The sequence below is a fragment of the Saccoglossus kowalevskii genome, chromosome 7 (assembly GCF_978046115.1).
Source record: "Saccoglossus kowalevskii chromosome 7, keSacKowa6.1, whole genome shotgun sequence".
Lineage (NCBI taxonomy): Eukaryota > Metazoa > Hemichordata > Enteropneusta > Harrimaniidae > Saccoglossus > Saccoglossus kowalevskii.
In genome coordinates this window covers 39204486-39221498 of record NC_140647.1, presented here as the reverse complement: position 1 = coordinate 39221498, position 17013 = coordinate 39204486, and the positions used below count along the sequence as shown (strand labels likewise).

The 17013-nt window shown below is 35.3% G+C and overlaps 3 protein-coding genes across 3 annotated transcripts in view; all 3 read right to left on the bottom strand.

Moving 5' to 3' along the window:
- The window catches only part of LOC100372750 (uncharacterized), a 130905-nt gene extending 129388 nt beyond the window's left edge, over positions 1–1517 (bottom strand). The window contains exon 1 of the mRNA XM_085501554.1: positions 802–1517. Within this exon, the coding sequence (XP_085357680.1) occupies positions 802–895 (94 nt within the window). The 5' untranslated portion in view covers positions 896–1517. The remainder of the gene's footprint in view (positions 1–801) is intronic.
- An 8649-nt stretch (positions 1518–10166) lies between these two features.
- On the bottom strand, positions 10167–12968 carry LOC146740974 (uncharacterized). Its single transcript, XM_085501932.1, has 2 exons — positions 12786–12968; positions 10167–12443 (listed from the first exon to the last, which is right to left on the bottom strand). The coding sequence occupies exons 1-2, from the start codon at positions 12966–12968 to the stop codon at positions 10167–10169; spliced, it is 2460 nt and encodes an 819-aa protein (XP_085358058.1).
- A 796-nt stretch (positions 12969–13764) lies between these two features.
- The window catches only part of LOC102802131 (integrin beta pat-3-like), an 86791-nt gene continuing 83542 nt past the window's right edge, over positions 13765–17013 (bottom strand). The window contains exons 23-24 of the mRNA XM_085501553.1: positions 16623–16789; positions 13765–16417 (exon numbers count right to left, since the gene is read on the bottom strand). Of these exons, the coding sequence (XP_085357679.1) occupies positions 16346–16417; positions 16623–16789 (239 nt within the window). The 3' untranslated portion in view covers positions 13765–16345. The remainder of the gene's footprint in view (positions 16418–16622; positions 16790–17013) is intronic.

Genomic DNA, 17013 nt, shown 5'->3' with positions numbered 1-17013 from the left:
CTAATATTGCATGTATTAAGTGAACATTTTCCGCAATTGTTATCATATAACAATATCACATCCTGGCATCAAATAATCTATTGTAAACAATCAAAATTGTTTAGCAATACTGGGATTTACTACACTGGATTTACTACACTGGCTGGCTATAGACAAAATGTGATTGTATTACATCTATTGTAGACGACCAATGTACTATATACAGCCTGCATTGTAACCTGAAAGCATTCGTCTCAGGTCTTGTGTTATAAATTAATATTCAGCTTTACCCAATACAAATTCATTTTCTTTGTTTATTCCAATATTTTTATTCTTACATTTGATATACTTATACATGTAATTTATGGTCAGCATTCACATCAGTTCAAAAAAGACAACCTTTGGCCTGAAAGTACCCACCTCCCCATAACTAAAAATAAAAATGAAAAACAAATTTACATCTCCGGACCAAAAAGAAACCTTAACATCGTGAAACACCTCAAGAAAAAATATAGCCAATCCAAATTATAGCCAAAATTTTAATGAAATTCCTCAATCAATCAATTAAATAAATTTATTATAAACGTATACCCATAACTATGGAAAAAAGCATTTCTGAAAGCATGTAAACTGCAGTACACATATATCTATATCTGCTAGACTCTGTAGACAGCTGAGCTAAACAAAACAAAACAAACAAAAAAAACGTCTGCCCAATACAGTAAAATTGGATTGAACCGTGACAGTTTATTTTCTAGTTGCATAATAGCAAAATCAGCTGGATTTTCATTAGTAATAACCACGGAATAGACTTGAACTTACCGTAATCAGGGGGCAATACCTGTGAGTGAACACTGTAAATCGTGACAATGGAAAGTACGGTCAGACGCATAAGGTAATTCAATTGTGTCACCATTTTTTTGTTTAGCAGAGCCAGAATTACTTATTTACATGTACGTCACTTCGCCATTTTGGTGGTTTCCAGAGAAAGTCGAAGACGGTAACACTCCTGGGCATAAACTGTACTAACAGATTCGAGATGATTGCATGTGAGAGACTTCACGCGTTCACAGAGAAAATGTTTGCAATTCAAACGTCGGACAAACAAAAATTACTGTGAAATATTAGTACATCGTACCCGGAAGCTTATAGTACTTCCTGCTAGTGAGTGAGCCAGGTCAGGAACAGACTTTCACCAGTTTAAACCGATCTTTGAATTGCCGTTACAATGTAACTGTAAATGATCTTGAAGTAGTAACGCCGTTATATTATGTGGCAACACAACTAGACGTATGGAAATAAATCATGTGTAGAAAGTACTACCAGCGGCATTAACAACGACGAACACTCACACACAATGATGTGATCGCGCGAGTGGTCACGATATTATAAGTACTTCCTGGTACGAGTTTAACGCAGGGACATCGTAACAGTAAGCATAGTTACCCGTTGTCCGTTTTTGTTTTACCTGCAACGCCCAGGAATTAAAACTCTCTCCTCTCAAATTAGGCGTGTGCTTCAAGCTGCAAGTACGTAGACTGGATAGTGACTAATTTGAATAATATCAGGGAGTTTAAAACCGGGGTTTAAAAGGGAAATTCCCTTTTAATCGTACGTTGTCCACTAGCTGTATGATTCGCACCAGCTATGCGTAAAAGTCTAAATTAATAGTATCCTCGGGGGCGGAGCTACGTCACAAGACGTTCCACGTTGCTGCGACGCGCACCACTGTACATGCATTGCTATGGGCTTTGTGCGCGCTGCTGTGGAACGCCGGTGAAAATTCGAGAAAACAACACAAACTCAACTTTGAAGTAATCCCGAACAGCCAAATTTATATATGTTACACACGTAGGGCTAATCTTGTTACACTGTTCAGGGGACTCTCAACAACCATCGCAAAGTACCGTTTTCTGCGAGTTTTGGGCCTTTGTTTTCACCGCCGCAGGTTGCCAGGCGGTGAAAATGCCCGGATGTCTGCCCCCCAGGATACGAGTCATTGATTTTGTCTGGTGATTCGATAGAGGGCGCCATACATTGCAAAACAATATTATCTTCTATCCTCGGGGGGGGGGGGGAGCGGACATCCGGGCATTTTCACCGCCTGGCAACCCACGGCGGTGAAAACAAAGGCCCAAAACTCGCAGAAAACGGTACTTTGGAATGATTGTTGAGACTCCTCTGAACAGTGCAACAAGATTAGCCCTACGTGTGTAACATATATAAATTTGGTTGTTCGGAATTACTTCAAAGTTGAGTTCGTGTTGTTTTCTCGAATTTTCACCGGCTCGACCGGCGTTCCACAGCAGCGCGCACGGAGCCCATAGAAATGCATTGTACAGTGGTGCGCGTCTTAGCAACGTGGAACGTCTGTGACGTAGCTCCGCCCCCGAGGATATAGCAAAACAGTTCTCCCGGCCCCATCCGTGTGTCTCCACCTTTATCTTTTATATGACTGGGCCGATATCATTCAAACTTCCCTCATATTGCGACCATTTTTATACTCAAAATTCGTCAAAAAAAAAAAAAAAAAAAAAAAAACATTTCCGGAACCAGATCTCGGTCGTCCATAGACAAATAACATTCAAACTTGGTACACACGTTTAATATAATGGCACCTTGATGCCCGTCATTTTGTTTTCATGATTGGATTAAAAACGGCCGACTTGCAGCCATTTCGTTTTAATGAGTACATATACCTGACATACCCGACTGATCATCATGCTCAAACTTCATGAGTGAAGACTAAAATATTTTTTATTGAAAAAAAGTCGTGAACTGACGGTATTGATCAACAACTATCACAAAGTACCGTTTTCTGCGAGTTTTTGGCCTTTGTTTTCACCGCGATGGTTGCCAGGCGGTGAAAATGCCCGGATGTCCGCCCCGAAGATAGTTGCTCTCCAACTTCAGGGCGGAATCTAACGCCATGATTAGAAAATGTCGCGGCAATTTAGCACGGAATACAGATGTACTCGTTACACTGGTTTTATATATTGTCTTTTGTTGCTAATAAAATGAATACAATGTCACAACATTACGAATAAAACAGTCTCGCGGTTACAAATTTAGTCGGCATAGGGATTGAACAATCTATTGAAGGTCGTATCAAGATCAAACTGAAAACAAAAATATGTAAACACAGTACCGCTGTATTCAGTAAAATTACTCCGCATTACGTCCACGAAATAAATTTGGAGGTGAAGCATTTACTAGCAATAAACTGACAAGGTGACACGCCCTCTACCCAAATACTCATTTTGAAATGTTGTTGATCAAGTTGATCCAGCCGTTAATACTTCCCATCCCTAGCTCCACAATGTTTTGACTGCCATCGGATATGTTGGGCCCTTTCAGTTGTCTAAAAAAAAAAAAACGGAACGTGAAATTAAAAATATTTGGGCGTTGCTTTCTGGCCAGGGTTCGAAAAGCATTTTGTATTCCTTACCCAATAGAGCTCCAAAAGAGCGTGATAATATTGTTCCTATATGCCAAATAAAAATCGTGACTGATTGACAACATGCATGCGGAAATGCGTTGCCAGTTTTTTGAATGCAGTAGGGCGTTGTTCTCGCTGCGACCACTATATTACATGTAAATTAATACACATTTGGGTCGTTAACAATGAATACGAAACTTACAACATAATTTATCGTATATGTTTTAAAGACCGGGAAGATTGTAACTTTGTAAGCAATATATTTATCCTTTAGGGTAGGTTAAAGTACTTTATTCGTAATAATTATTATATGGAGTAGCAATTAAGCAATTAAGCTAATATACTAATGTGACCAAATCTGACAATTTAACGTGTCAAATAGTATGTCTAATAATTAACATCCATGGAAATAAAAACCAACTTTTGATTTCTACGCTAATTCAAACATAACTTTTTACCGACAGCTCTTGTATTTAAAGGGGAGCAGAGGTGTGGCTTTTGACACTCTGTACATGAAATCTGAGATCTATGAATGGATTCTGTCGATAAAAATAACTTGTATGTGCTGCGAAATGCCCTAAATATCGGGTATAAAACGGGCTGTGAAGCAGACGACAAACTTCCGCTTTTCCTGGTGTCATTTCGCCTCTAGAGGGCCAGTCAAATGACGTCATCAGTGAACACTGATAATTGAACCCATTCATGCTAGTACGCCAATCCCATAGAAATGATACTATGAAAGACCTTGTTAACTGACTACTTAAAAGTTGAAACATGGCGAGGTGTTGTGTTATGAATGCCGTAACGATTCATGTTATGTTTCTCGAAATCCCAAATAAAAAATCAAGTTGTTGGTTGCGAGAAATCGGCGGAAGAACTAACCTGAAAGTGAAGACAGTACAGCGTTCTGGCTATAGTAAACAGTGAGTGAATAAATATTGTACGAGTTAAAACTAAATGAAAAATATGCTAATATCACTTGAACCACAGTACTCATTTTGTCCAACTTCCCACTTTTTAAACGATCGCTTAATTAATTTCCGACCGCACTGTATTTTCCGACCAGAAAACGACCACATTTTTACCGTTTTTTTTTTCTCCATTAAACCATTGTTTACACACATTGATCAACACTAAGACCTTTTTTTCTTCACATTTGAACTTAACATCGCAAGGTACATTAATGCCTCCAACCAGCTTGTAATCAATATAAATAGATTCATTCCTGGGAATATCCTTCATTGGAATATTGGGTTTTCTACTCACTGTGTTGTTTGAAGTTACACTCTCTTCCATAGCAAAGTCATCAGCATATTCAAAGTTTGAAAGTCTGAGTGGTTTTGGTATCCGTTTGGTGGTCTCTTCAGCTGTTTTTGTCTCCATAATTGCTTCAGTATACACTTGTTAGCTTTATAGAGCACCCACACTATGATACAGCAATATAGCTTCCCTCTAACCGACTCCCTCCACAATGTTTAGTAGAGAAGATGAACACACACTGTAGCAGTCATGGCGCCATCTTACATCTTAAATAGGAATCTTCCAGTGCCAAAATTCAACTTGATGATCTGTTATCAAAACATAGTGAAATATATAAAGAAGGTTATGATGGTATGGCTGGGTTTAAGCACAAAAAGAATATGCAAGATATTGTAAAGCCTGCACACATTAAATCATGTCAAGTCCTCATACTTTAAAAGATGAAGTTGAAAACGAGTTGGATAAATTGGACCGATTGGGCAAGTCCAATAGTAGTTGTACCAAAATCTGATTATGCTGTGAAAATGTGTAGTGACTACAAGGTAAACCTTAACCAATCTGTAGATGATGAACAATATCCACTTCCTACTACCCAAGACTTGTATACAGTGCTAGCAGGATTGTAAGGTTTCACTAAACTTGAGTTGTCACATGCATATGCACGATTCGGTATGACTATAAAATTAAGTATAGAATATCATTCTAATTGTGATTCACTTTCTATGTTGTCACATGAAGACTCTAGAGAGGGCAGTGAGGTTGTAAATTATCAAATGAGTGACATTGATGAAGATTTGACAATTACAGCAAAATACATTACAGGGAAAGTGAAAGTGTTGCTCCAGTACTTAGTAAAGTATGTCAGCATGGCCAGAGATAAACCATAATATAAGACTTGAGTTATCTTTTGAACAAAATTGTATTCTTTGTGGTTTCAGATTAATTATTCCTATTCCTACAGAAAATGTTTGAACAATTGCACTGGGAACATCCAGGTATATTTAACGTGAGAGTAAGTGAGAGTGGCCAAAAATGGATGAGCAAATTGAAGAGATGGCAAGACTTTGCACTGTATGGCAAAATGCGTGAATAACATATCTGAATATCTGAGCTTAAACAATTGTAGGAAGTTCCGAATTTTAATGAAAAACAATAACATGTATCACTGGCAAACAAATATTTAAATTTTCCTTTTGCTTATTATAGTGTTATATCAGACATCAAAATCATAATAAACCCCCAATCACAGTCATGTGATTTCCATTCAATTAGATATTTAAGCCAGTTTATTCAGTTTTGGGTGGAATCACAGGTCTTCCAGTGCCAAATGAGACATTGTTTCAGCCAATCAGATTGCTAGATTCAGACTAACCATGTTATAATGATTACACAAGTATCATCACAGTCAGATCCCAGAATTGGGGTATGAGACACTGTACGAAATACACTTCAATATGTTATTTCAATGTAATTGGTATAATAATGTTTATTTCCAAAGTACCATAGGCCGCCGGCCCTAAGTACACTCAAAGATACATCACTAGTATATGCGGTCACAGGTTACACATGGTAAAGATTAAATAAAAATTAAATACAATAGTTAGATATCATTAAGAATTGCTTCCTCTAACAACGTTTCTCTATTAAGAAAAGAATAAAATAAATATTTAGCACAATTTCTAACAGTTTGGGGGATTTGTGTTGGCCATTAGGTTTATGAACTGGTGTTGTAGGCGGGGCTGCTTAGTGTATATGTTTGGAATATAGCGCTGCCTCAGCTTGTCGTAGGCGGGACAGAGAAGTAAAAAATGAAACTCATCTTCAACCCCACTACGACAAACTGGACAGATCCTGTTTGGTCTCGGTATGTTTAGGTGGCGTCCCTTTTCAATCATTAGACTATGTGATGATGTTCTGAATTTTTACATAGCAAGTCGAAAAGCTGTTTTCATTTCAATTATAAGATACGATTCTAGTTCCAGGTTACGTTTATATAGTTTATATGAAGTTAATCTTTCAAATGAGTCTACAACACCACACCATTTTTGGAGATCTATGTCAAAACACCGCTGACGAAACAAGCCAAGAAATGCATTTTCATCGCCCGCACCCTGATTGTACCACAACTCCCCAAATCCGTAACTAAATAGTATTTCTTTTAATGACTTAACCCAGCATGTTTTGTTTGAGTCAGCCAGTGTGCATTAAAAATTGTAACATTGATAAACGTAATGGTTTGGGTTCATTTTAAGTATTTTCAGCCAGTATTTCACCATTCTACCTAAACGAAGAGAATACATTGTGGGACGACCAAGTTCCCCTCTTACTGTTGTGTGAATTAATGGTGTATTACGAATGTGAAGCAAAAATTTACAAAATTTGATGTGTACATTTTCAACAGCTGGAGACTCAAAATGACCCCAAATCTCGCTACCGTATTGCATTATTGGAACAATTTTTGAATCAAATATTTTAAAACATAGACAACAAGTCATTGAAAATGACACAGTTCCTGTTCAAACTGTACAAATAAATCCTCATGTACCAAAAAATTAAAGAAATATACTGTAAAGGGGGTAATTATTCACTGGGTTTTAATTTAGCTTATTTCGCTGACTGGAATTTAGCATAGAACACATTATCTAAATGATAAAACCGTGAATTTAAAACCCACTGAATATGCCTGAAATGGTAAATCAGTGAAATTTAAACCCAGTGAAAATTAGTCATTTTACAGTATTTACATGGTGAAATACCAAAACAGTGTACATTCTGAGTATGACAAATAAGAATAAACAAAAGAAAATGGTTTACAGTGCACTGATCAAGTATGAGTACTGTCAAAACATTTTTCAATGCAGTGTCCAATGTCTGAAACGCAGTGACAAGGTCAAAGTCAACTTCAGAAAGGCACCCAGAATGATTTGGTTCGAATGAAATGCAGCTATTTAAATCAGCAAGCAACCTGTAAATACATACTAGAATGACTTGTTAAGATAAGTTTAAATACAATATGTCTCATATCTAGTATGTTATCAATAGACATACTGTTAGCAGTACTGACATAATAGCAGTATCCATAATCATTGAATATACCGAGGTTACAAGACTCCAGAGGTGATACCTGAATATTTAAGTGAACCTTAAAGAGCATAACCTGCAATCACTAATTTATCTTGACTCGTTATTTCACAGTTTGAAGTAGGACGGACCAGCACTGCCTTCTATATCATCACTTAGCAACAGAATCATTCTCTTACTGTACAAATAAAGTTGCATAAATTCACACAGAAAAAAAGTTGTTAGTGTTTTTATTACAAACTTTATTTGGTGTACAATGACAAATTCGAAGTTTAAATACATAGTTCTATATTTATATTTTTTATAATAAAATAAACGTGTCATAAATGAAGATTTTTAATTGAAGTTAGCAAATCTTCTGTAATAGATTTGTGTATATTGCAGAACTATGTGGTATTGTTGCATGATATAAGCCATCAAAATTGTCTTTCAAATCCAGATCCTGTGAAAAAAATACAAATTTTTTTTACAAACAATATACAGTTCACATAAATCCACCAAAACCTTGCAACAATAATTCAGTTCTCTCAAATGCACAAATGGATTCAAACAAGTGACCTTGGACGTAGATGGCGCTGTTTTTTTATATATATATATATTTCTCCTTGTACTTTGTGACCATTTTCTTTCCCTCCGGGGATTGTGTAAGAGTCAATAAGTAAATAAATAAAAATAAATAAATAAGTGACAAGGTGGACTACTGTATATTGAAAGATGGCGGCCCGCCGTGTTTGATCGCAAATTATGAAAGATCGTCACGATATTAACGTAGCTAGTTCACGTCATTTAAAAATTGCAGCTAGATAAACACCGAGTTACACAAAGTTATTATTTTTGTAAACAATAACTGGTAAAAAAGATACAAACGAGAGCGCCAGTGATCAAATACAATTGCACTAATACATAGACGGTGCGCGACCACCAGCTACGGGCAACAAACAAATTATCTTCGTAGATTCGCAACGATACAATTCCCGAAATTTCATATATCGTTGCTTACAAATATATCATCTTATATTTTAGTCCTGCGTACACGACTGTATCCGGGGGGGGGGTAGACCATAACACAGACCAGGGAGCTGTAATGAGCTCCCTGCACAGACCGACGATCGCCCGACTCAGTCATTTTGGAGGTGGATAGCAAAAATTAACTTTTAGCGTCTTCACAATAAAAAGACTGGGATCAATCGACATAAACTACTATTTTACGGTTTAAATGACTATTCCATGTTGTCACGAGGCAATATTTCGTTTACAAATGATATTCTACACTACCGATGACGTAAAATTCTGGCTAATCTCTCAAAATGGCGGACGTACCTCCTCAGACAGGGCATTTTGAATGAAGTTATTCAGTTTTCTCTCGTAATGGCACTCAAAATCGTAATCACGTGATACTGTTGGATCAATGATTTTTTTATTGTAATAATCAAACCAGAACAATTATCTTGAATACGTCCAAAAACAGTCATTTTCCAATGCATGGTCGCTATTGTGACGATCGAATACAAAACAACCGTGACTGCATGCGTAGGGCAGTGCGAAGATGCATTGTCCATTAGTTAGCCCCGATCATAGTACCTTCCATGCCCCGATCAACATAGCATTATATGTAGGGCTACTTATATTTCAGTTAAACGCAAGAAAATATTTTTTTAGCCAACACAAATTGAAATAGATAACTGGCTTGAAGGAGCTTGAATGACAAACGAACAGGCAAACATATCATTGCAGGAAGCATTAATTAAATAACGTAAAAATCCACACTCAGTAGAAAAAAACAAATTACTCCACTGTACTTACCAAATAATTTAGTGATCTTCAGACTATTCAGTCTTAATTATCGCGAAGTGATAACAGGCATCCATAAACATGGACCCGAACACGGGGTGTGTTACCATTTACCTCACTTAAGCGAATCTTCTCTCAAGATGCAACACTGGAACACATTGCCTGAACGATAATACAATGTAGGGGAAAGGCAGGGTCCAGGTACGTAGTAAAAATATTGATAATCTTTATTGCAATCATTTTCAAATCAAGATATCAAACAAAAAACAAATAAAGGTAACATTCTGACAAACCAACATAATAATAGAACTTTATTGACATTAATTTAACAACATAAAAACAACTTTGTATTAGATGCATGTAATCTTAGTCAGAATCTGCACATTTTGGGGTCTAAAATAGCTGCCAAACTGTCAAAAATGATCTAATCACAAAACAAATTCATGTGCATATGTATACCTTCATGACATGTATGTGTACTAAATTTGAAGAGAATCCATCAAAGCATGTCTGAAATATGACTGCACACCCCCCCCCCCCACACACACACGCGCACGCACGCACGCACACAACCAAAAACACTACTTCCCGTTTTGGACTACCGTCCGAACGGGGACTAAATAGGCACTGATCCAATTTTACATATAATAACCATGAGTGCATGGAGCGCTTTTGTTGCCTGATCTGCTAGATGTTGTTGGCATAATGACCAAGAACCACGTAGTGAGAATTTTATACCCGAATAAACGTAATACGGCACTACTTCAATTATTTTCCCATCGTATCGCCACTGCTCGTATCTTCGTAACAGTCCTCCATTTCTAAAAACTATTACATTGGTTTTGGTTAAATTAACTATCAAATGATAATTATCACAATATGATTTCAACTTATTAAGTAATCTTTGCAATCCAATTGCATTATAAGACATCAAAACTAAATCATCCGCAAAAAGAAGATAAAATAACTTAATTAAACCCACAGAACAACCAACACTATTACGTAAAAGCTTGTCTGCCTGAAGTTCTACGTGAAGGTCATTTATAAAAAAAGAGAACAGAAAGGGTGACAAAATACAACCTTGACGCACTCCAACCGGACAGTTAAAGAAGCCTGTCAGACCATCACTTGTCAAGACACATGATTTTACTTGTAAATACATAGAGTTAAGAATGAAATACATTTTACCTCTAATACCTGCTTTACCAAGTTTGAAAAATAAAGCTACCAGATTGACTCGGTCCAATGCTTTTTCGAAGTCAATAAAAGCACAATAGAAACGTGTTGCAAGATATTTTTGTACCAATGTGTGAATAATAAATACGTTATCTATGGTGCTATAGCCTGCCCTGAAACCCGCTTGTTCTTCTCTCGCAAATTCAATAATTTCATTCCATTTATGTAGCCTATTGTATAAAATTCTATTGAAAATTTTACTTAATATTGGTAGTAATGTGATACCCCGATAATTACAAGCCTTATTCCTAGAACCATTTTTATGTATCAGGAATATAATACCCTCACACCATTGCTTAGGGAAAATGCTTGTATCGAAAATACTGTTAAAGATGCCATGTAATAATCGAATTAATTGAAGAGAGCAAAATTTGTAAAATTCAGGCGGTATGCCATCGCTGCCTGGTGATTTACCAAATTTCAACTGTATGATACTAACCTCAATTTCAAGTTGGGAAATTGGACAATTAATAAAATCAGTAATTTGGTCCTCCTGTGAGTAGTTGAAATTACCATACTGGACAGCAGATTCAATACTGCTCCACAAATTGTTGTGCTCAGTGTTTCTTTCCACATTAATAACTGGATTAAATAAAGAGTTGAAATAATCAAACCATTCAGTTGGCCTAATTGAGGGTGGTGTGGGCTGGTCTGCATTTCGGAAGAATCCCCAAAACTTTTTTCTATCATTGTCACGAGCGGCCTTTTCTAACTCAAATATTTGATTATTTTGATAGACCTTTTTCTTTTTTATAAGCATATCACTGTATTCTTTTTTGCTAGTATGATAATCTGTTAAAGAATCATGTGTTCTTGTACGACGAAATTGTAGTTTTCTTTGTAAATCTAACTTAGCGTTATTACATTCAGCATCAAACCACCTAGCACAGTGAATGTTTACACCCTTGTTATTCTGGCGCATGCGTGGTCGAGTATTCATGAATAAATCTGATAGTTTAGAGAGAGCACCATTTATATCACCATTATCAGTGTCAAACTGAATGGTTTGGATCACATGATCAAAGTCACCTTCTATCCATTTCGCTTGAAATATCTTACATGATTCCCGATTCACATATCTCCTAAATTGTGGCATGCTTTTGTTATTAACAGCTACAGTTTGACGATTACCAATAAAATACCCATCTATGGTGCATTCTAATGGCATGTGGTCCGATTCAGTTCTACATCCAACATGCAAATCAGATATAGTGTTAAAAATATTTTGTGACGCTATTACATAATCGACCGTACTAGCCCCATTGTAAGTTATGCATGTAAAGTGCCCTATGGTGTCAGAAGGTCTACGTCCATTTATGATCTTAAGATCAGTGGTTTTGCATACACTCAATAACTTATCTCCATAATCATTGTTTTCTATATCACAGTTACTACGCACGCCAATATCAATATTAGCAATGTGCGTGTCACCAATAGGCACATGAGCAGAATTTTCATCTTCGATAAAGTCATTTAGTACCCCTGTCCGTGCATTAAAGTCTCCAATTAATAACACATTTGTGCCATAATAACGACTGGATAGATTTACTATATCAGATTCAATTTCTGCAAAAATAGTGTCGTTAGCATAGTGAGACCCAACAGGTGGTATGTACACAGCACCAAGGAGGAGAACGTTTTTATTTGGCACTTCTAACTTTAGCCAAAGAATACAATTTTTTGAGCATCGAATTTTCTCAACAAATTGCGAGAAGATGGTTTTAATAAAAACAATAATACCACCCGAGTGTCTCCCCTTATTACCGGATCGCTGTGCGTCAACATAATAAGTACAATAATTTTCTAAATTAAAGGTGCATGAATCTACAAAGGTTTCAGTTAGAGCAATAATATCAAATTGTTTTAAATATGCAATAAATTCTGTATCGTCCCATTTACCTTTCAAACCTCTAACGTTCCAAACAAGTAATTTCACTGTAATGTTGTCAATTTCATGAGGGCGTTGACCAGACTGCTACTTTGGTTGGCATATGATCACTTTATGTTGAGCGTCGTCGTATTCGTACAGTGTTCGTTTTCTACTCTGTTTCATCACGAACAGGTTGTCATAATTCACGTATGCCCTTATGTTGGGCTCATCATTCTTCAACGCTTTTCTGAACTCGAACAATTTTTTCCTTTTAAATCTGATCTCTTTTGAATAGTCCTCATCAATATACATATTTGATCCTTGTAGCCGCGACGCGTTTTTTAGGATAATTTCTTTGTCCTTGTAGTTAGTACACATAGCGACGATAAGTTTTCCGCCATTGAAAGACGGGCCGGGCCGTTGACAACCTGATGCACTCTTTAAAATTCCACATTTGAAGTAATTTCCAATTTGTCTTTAATTATGCTTTTCACAATGGTTTCAGACTCTGCCCACGATTCCAAACAATTCCTGGTGGACCCCTTTAAATACGAGGTTATTTCGGCGAGATCTGTTACTCATGTCGTCATATTTACTATGTAGTTCTTTTAACTCTGATTTTAATTCACGAATCCCGTTCAATACATCTGAACTGTATGAAAAGAAATGGCCCTCTAACTTGGTAGGATTTGATTTGGTATTGGGGGTTGTATTGATTAAATACACTTGAATATTCTGGTTTAGGAAATAGTACATTATGTCCCAGTATGATGTTAATATATTGTGAATTTTCCCCAGAGGAACATGCACATTCACTGCAGCATAATGTTCAAATCAAATACATTGACATGTTATTCACTATAAATGAAAAGAATCTGATGCAAACAGAGGGCAATCTACAAGTCCCCATTTTCGGTCTACGTCCACACAGGAACTAAAAATATGTTGGGAGGATTAGAAATTGTATACACAGCTATTTTGTAGCGTGTTATGAGGTTATAACTGGTATGCTTTGGTATTTGGTAGCAAATATAAGACCTCTCTGAGGGTAATTAAATAGTCTTGCTTGCCATTTATAACCTCTAAATAACTACACTATTACTCAAAATTTAAATATCATGATTTATTAATAGTTCTGCTTCATTTCATACAGAGACAACAAATTTGGCTCAAGAAAAAATAATTGTGTTAAGAACATAGTACCGATACATTCAATGACACCATGTGCTTTCTACAGAGGGTTTAATACTACAGTTTTTGTACATACACTTTCAAGTGTGAACCTGACCAAATTGTTTTCACAGATTTGTTTTCTTTGTGTCAGGTAGCTTTGAAAAGGTCACAACAAACATTTCTATGAAAACTGTATTTTTATATAGACAATAAGTGACAGAAACTAGAAAATTTTTTTATTCTCAATGTGGATCTAGTTAGAAGAGAAAAGCTGCTGTGAGTTGACCGAGTGAAACAAAACCAAAATTATCTTCCCTTGATATACTTTATGAGTTTGCAAAAGACACTGAATACAAAATGGTGACAATTATCAACACTGTAATTTCCATACCAAAAAAAAATTAAAACAATTTAACATATTTAAAAATATAACAAATACAATATAATATATAACATTTCTACAGATATGACATGCAATTTAAAATTGTATATAAAAAGTTAATGTGTGTGTGTGTATGAATAAGCAATCCTGCAAGTTACTTTTGACAAATAAATACATGTATATTACAGTGAAATGGGTACACAAACTGACAATATGTGGTTAAATATTTGTCACCGGACATTTTGTATAACAACACATGGTTGTATTGAGATACTCCATTATACCAAATGCCAGATTTTTTCTGTTAGGAGTATATACCAAAGTTTTGATGGGATTTAAGTACTCTTACACTGATTTATAAATGGTGATACCGTGCCATGGTTGATATGCATTTGTAATCAAAATACATCAAACATATGCTAGTAACTAAAACCTTTAATAATGTATACCTAACAGAATACAATGCATTGCAATCCTACATCACTTACCATGGCAAATCTGACATCCCACAATTATACAGCATCACCATTATCTCTCATGTGAATGCAACTTTTTTTTAAAAGGTTTTCCAAAATCATTGTTATAAAACCTGAAAACCAAGAGTCTGTAACAACCAAATAACATTTTCATTACACTACAATCATTAATTTCATGTTTTTAAAAAAAAGTATATATTCATTTACAAATATTTATAAATTTAACCCTACGCAATGCTTGAAAGAAGATTCAAACTGAATTTCCTTCAGACAGTTATGTCAGTCACTATGATCTTCCAAAAAACATGTTGTTCTAAAAAATAACAATTTCACAAAAGACTATGAACTATATAAATAGATGAAACATTTTTTGACCCTTTTCATCTTTTTCATTTTGTGATAAATGTTCACCCTATTAGTTAATGATTTTCAAATTCTAAGTAATACAAAATAAAAAAAAAAAAAAATCTTGAAGAAGGTGGTAGAGTTTGGAGGTTGAAATCCTAATCACTGTAAATTTGATCAAGTGTCATTTTAAACAAATCATCATCATTTCTGTGAGAATTACAACCATACAGTTAATACCATATTCGGTGAAGTTCTGAATTGGCACACATTGCACATTACAAACTGCTGCACCATTTGTTACTATGGGTACCACTTTACTATTGGCAGTGACGATACAAATTATTTCAAGAAATATCGTAAGTAACGCTGCTTTTTTAATAAAAAAGATTTTTTTTAATTATATTTCTAGTGGCGTATGTTAGAAATGATTTCAAACTGTAAAATATGCCAGTCACAAATACTGTATAAAAAGTTGGCATTCTTGATAAAACTAATTAAAATACTATACTTGTACTTTTAAATGTAAGTGCAACAACTGAAGACATTCAACCTACTTATTTCTATCATATTCAACACATCAATCTATCACTGACAAGTAGGCCAAGTTGTTAGCTTGAACACAAGACTAAATTCCTGTCTCAATGTTCAATACCCCTCCTAAGTTTGAGGAGGGTTTACTCGTCAGTACATTCCAATTAAACAAATCAACTTTTGTTTGCACCAAGCAAATTTTTAATAGTTTATTGCTCAGTGAGAATTATATTTTTCAACAAAATTGAAACAACTGCATGAACGAAAAGCACGGTTTGATTTATATAAAAAATATAGAAAATGAAAAGCAACAATGGGTAAATAAATAAAAAATATACTGTTTTTTTTGTCTGTATGTTTTACAATGCTGTTAGTACTGTAACAATTACTGATGTTTCACAATTGCCATTACAAAAAAACAAAGTAGAATGTCCCAATAGTGCAGTGGTTACATGCCCCACATTGATGTTGAGAACTTTAATTGTTAATGAAGGATTTGCCAAAAAACCCTATATTAAATAACTATGGGACAGCCACATTGCTTCTTGTACTGTAAATTGTTTTAATTTCGCAAGAGACACACTTTCATTAATTTCCCAAGGGGACCTACAACATTAATTTCTAGTAGTGATGGTCATCACATTTCAGTCACTGTCATCACATAATGTCACTGCTATAGCCTGAGGCATACAGTCACTAACTTTACAAACTTGGTAATTTGGCTATGTGCAAACTTCTTTTACATATTACAGACTAGTTACAAACTTGTTATAAACTTGTTACAAAGCAGCACCTTTATACGTTGGATTCTTGAATGTTGATGTAGCTTGTTTGTAGATTGGATTCTCACCCTAGATACAAGATTATAAAAACAAATGTACTTTTGATGTATATAACCCTATAACGTTGTAACATGCATCAGGGTTGAATGTAATTTTATAAAAATATAGAAAACATACCCAATTTAACACCAAAATGATTCATAGTAACGAATCTATAAAATAAATTACACTACAACTATGGCCTGTAGGAAGTAAATGTTTTAAAGATACTTACCGCATCCCATTTTGCTTGCATCCTTTCCTTTTCAAATTTTGCAAATTCTCTTCTATCATGGATAGTAGTGAGCAATTTCCAGATCAACAGCAGAGCCAGACCAATAAATAAAATACCTAACACTACACCCAATACAATGAATAATGGATTCACAGCAACAGGACATGCTAAAGTAAAGATATATATCAAGGAATGTTCAATAAAAGTTGTAATCACAAGAAAACAGGGACAATAATGACATTTACGCCCAACCTATGATAAGGCAAGGTTTAGAATTTGAAATCATGTACAGAGTGATGATCTCACTTCATTCAAGATCAGTAGCAAGATTACTGTATAAGCAAGCAGAATAGGACAATAGGCAAAAATAACGATAGTTTTAAATGGAGAT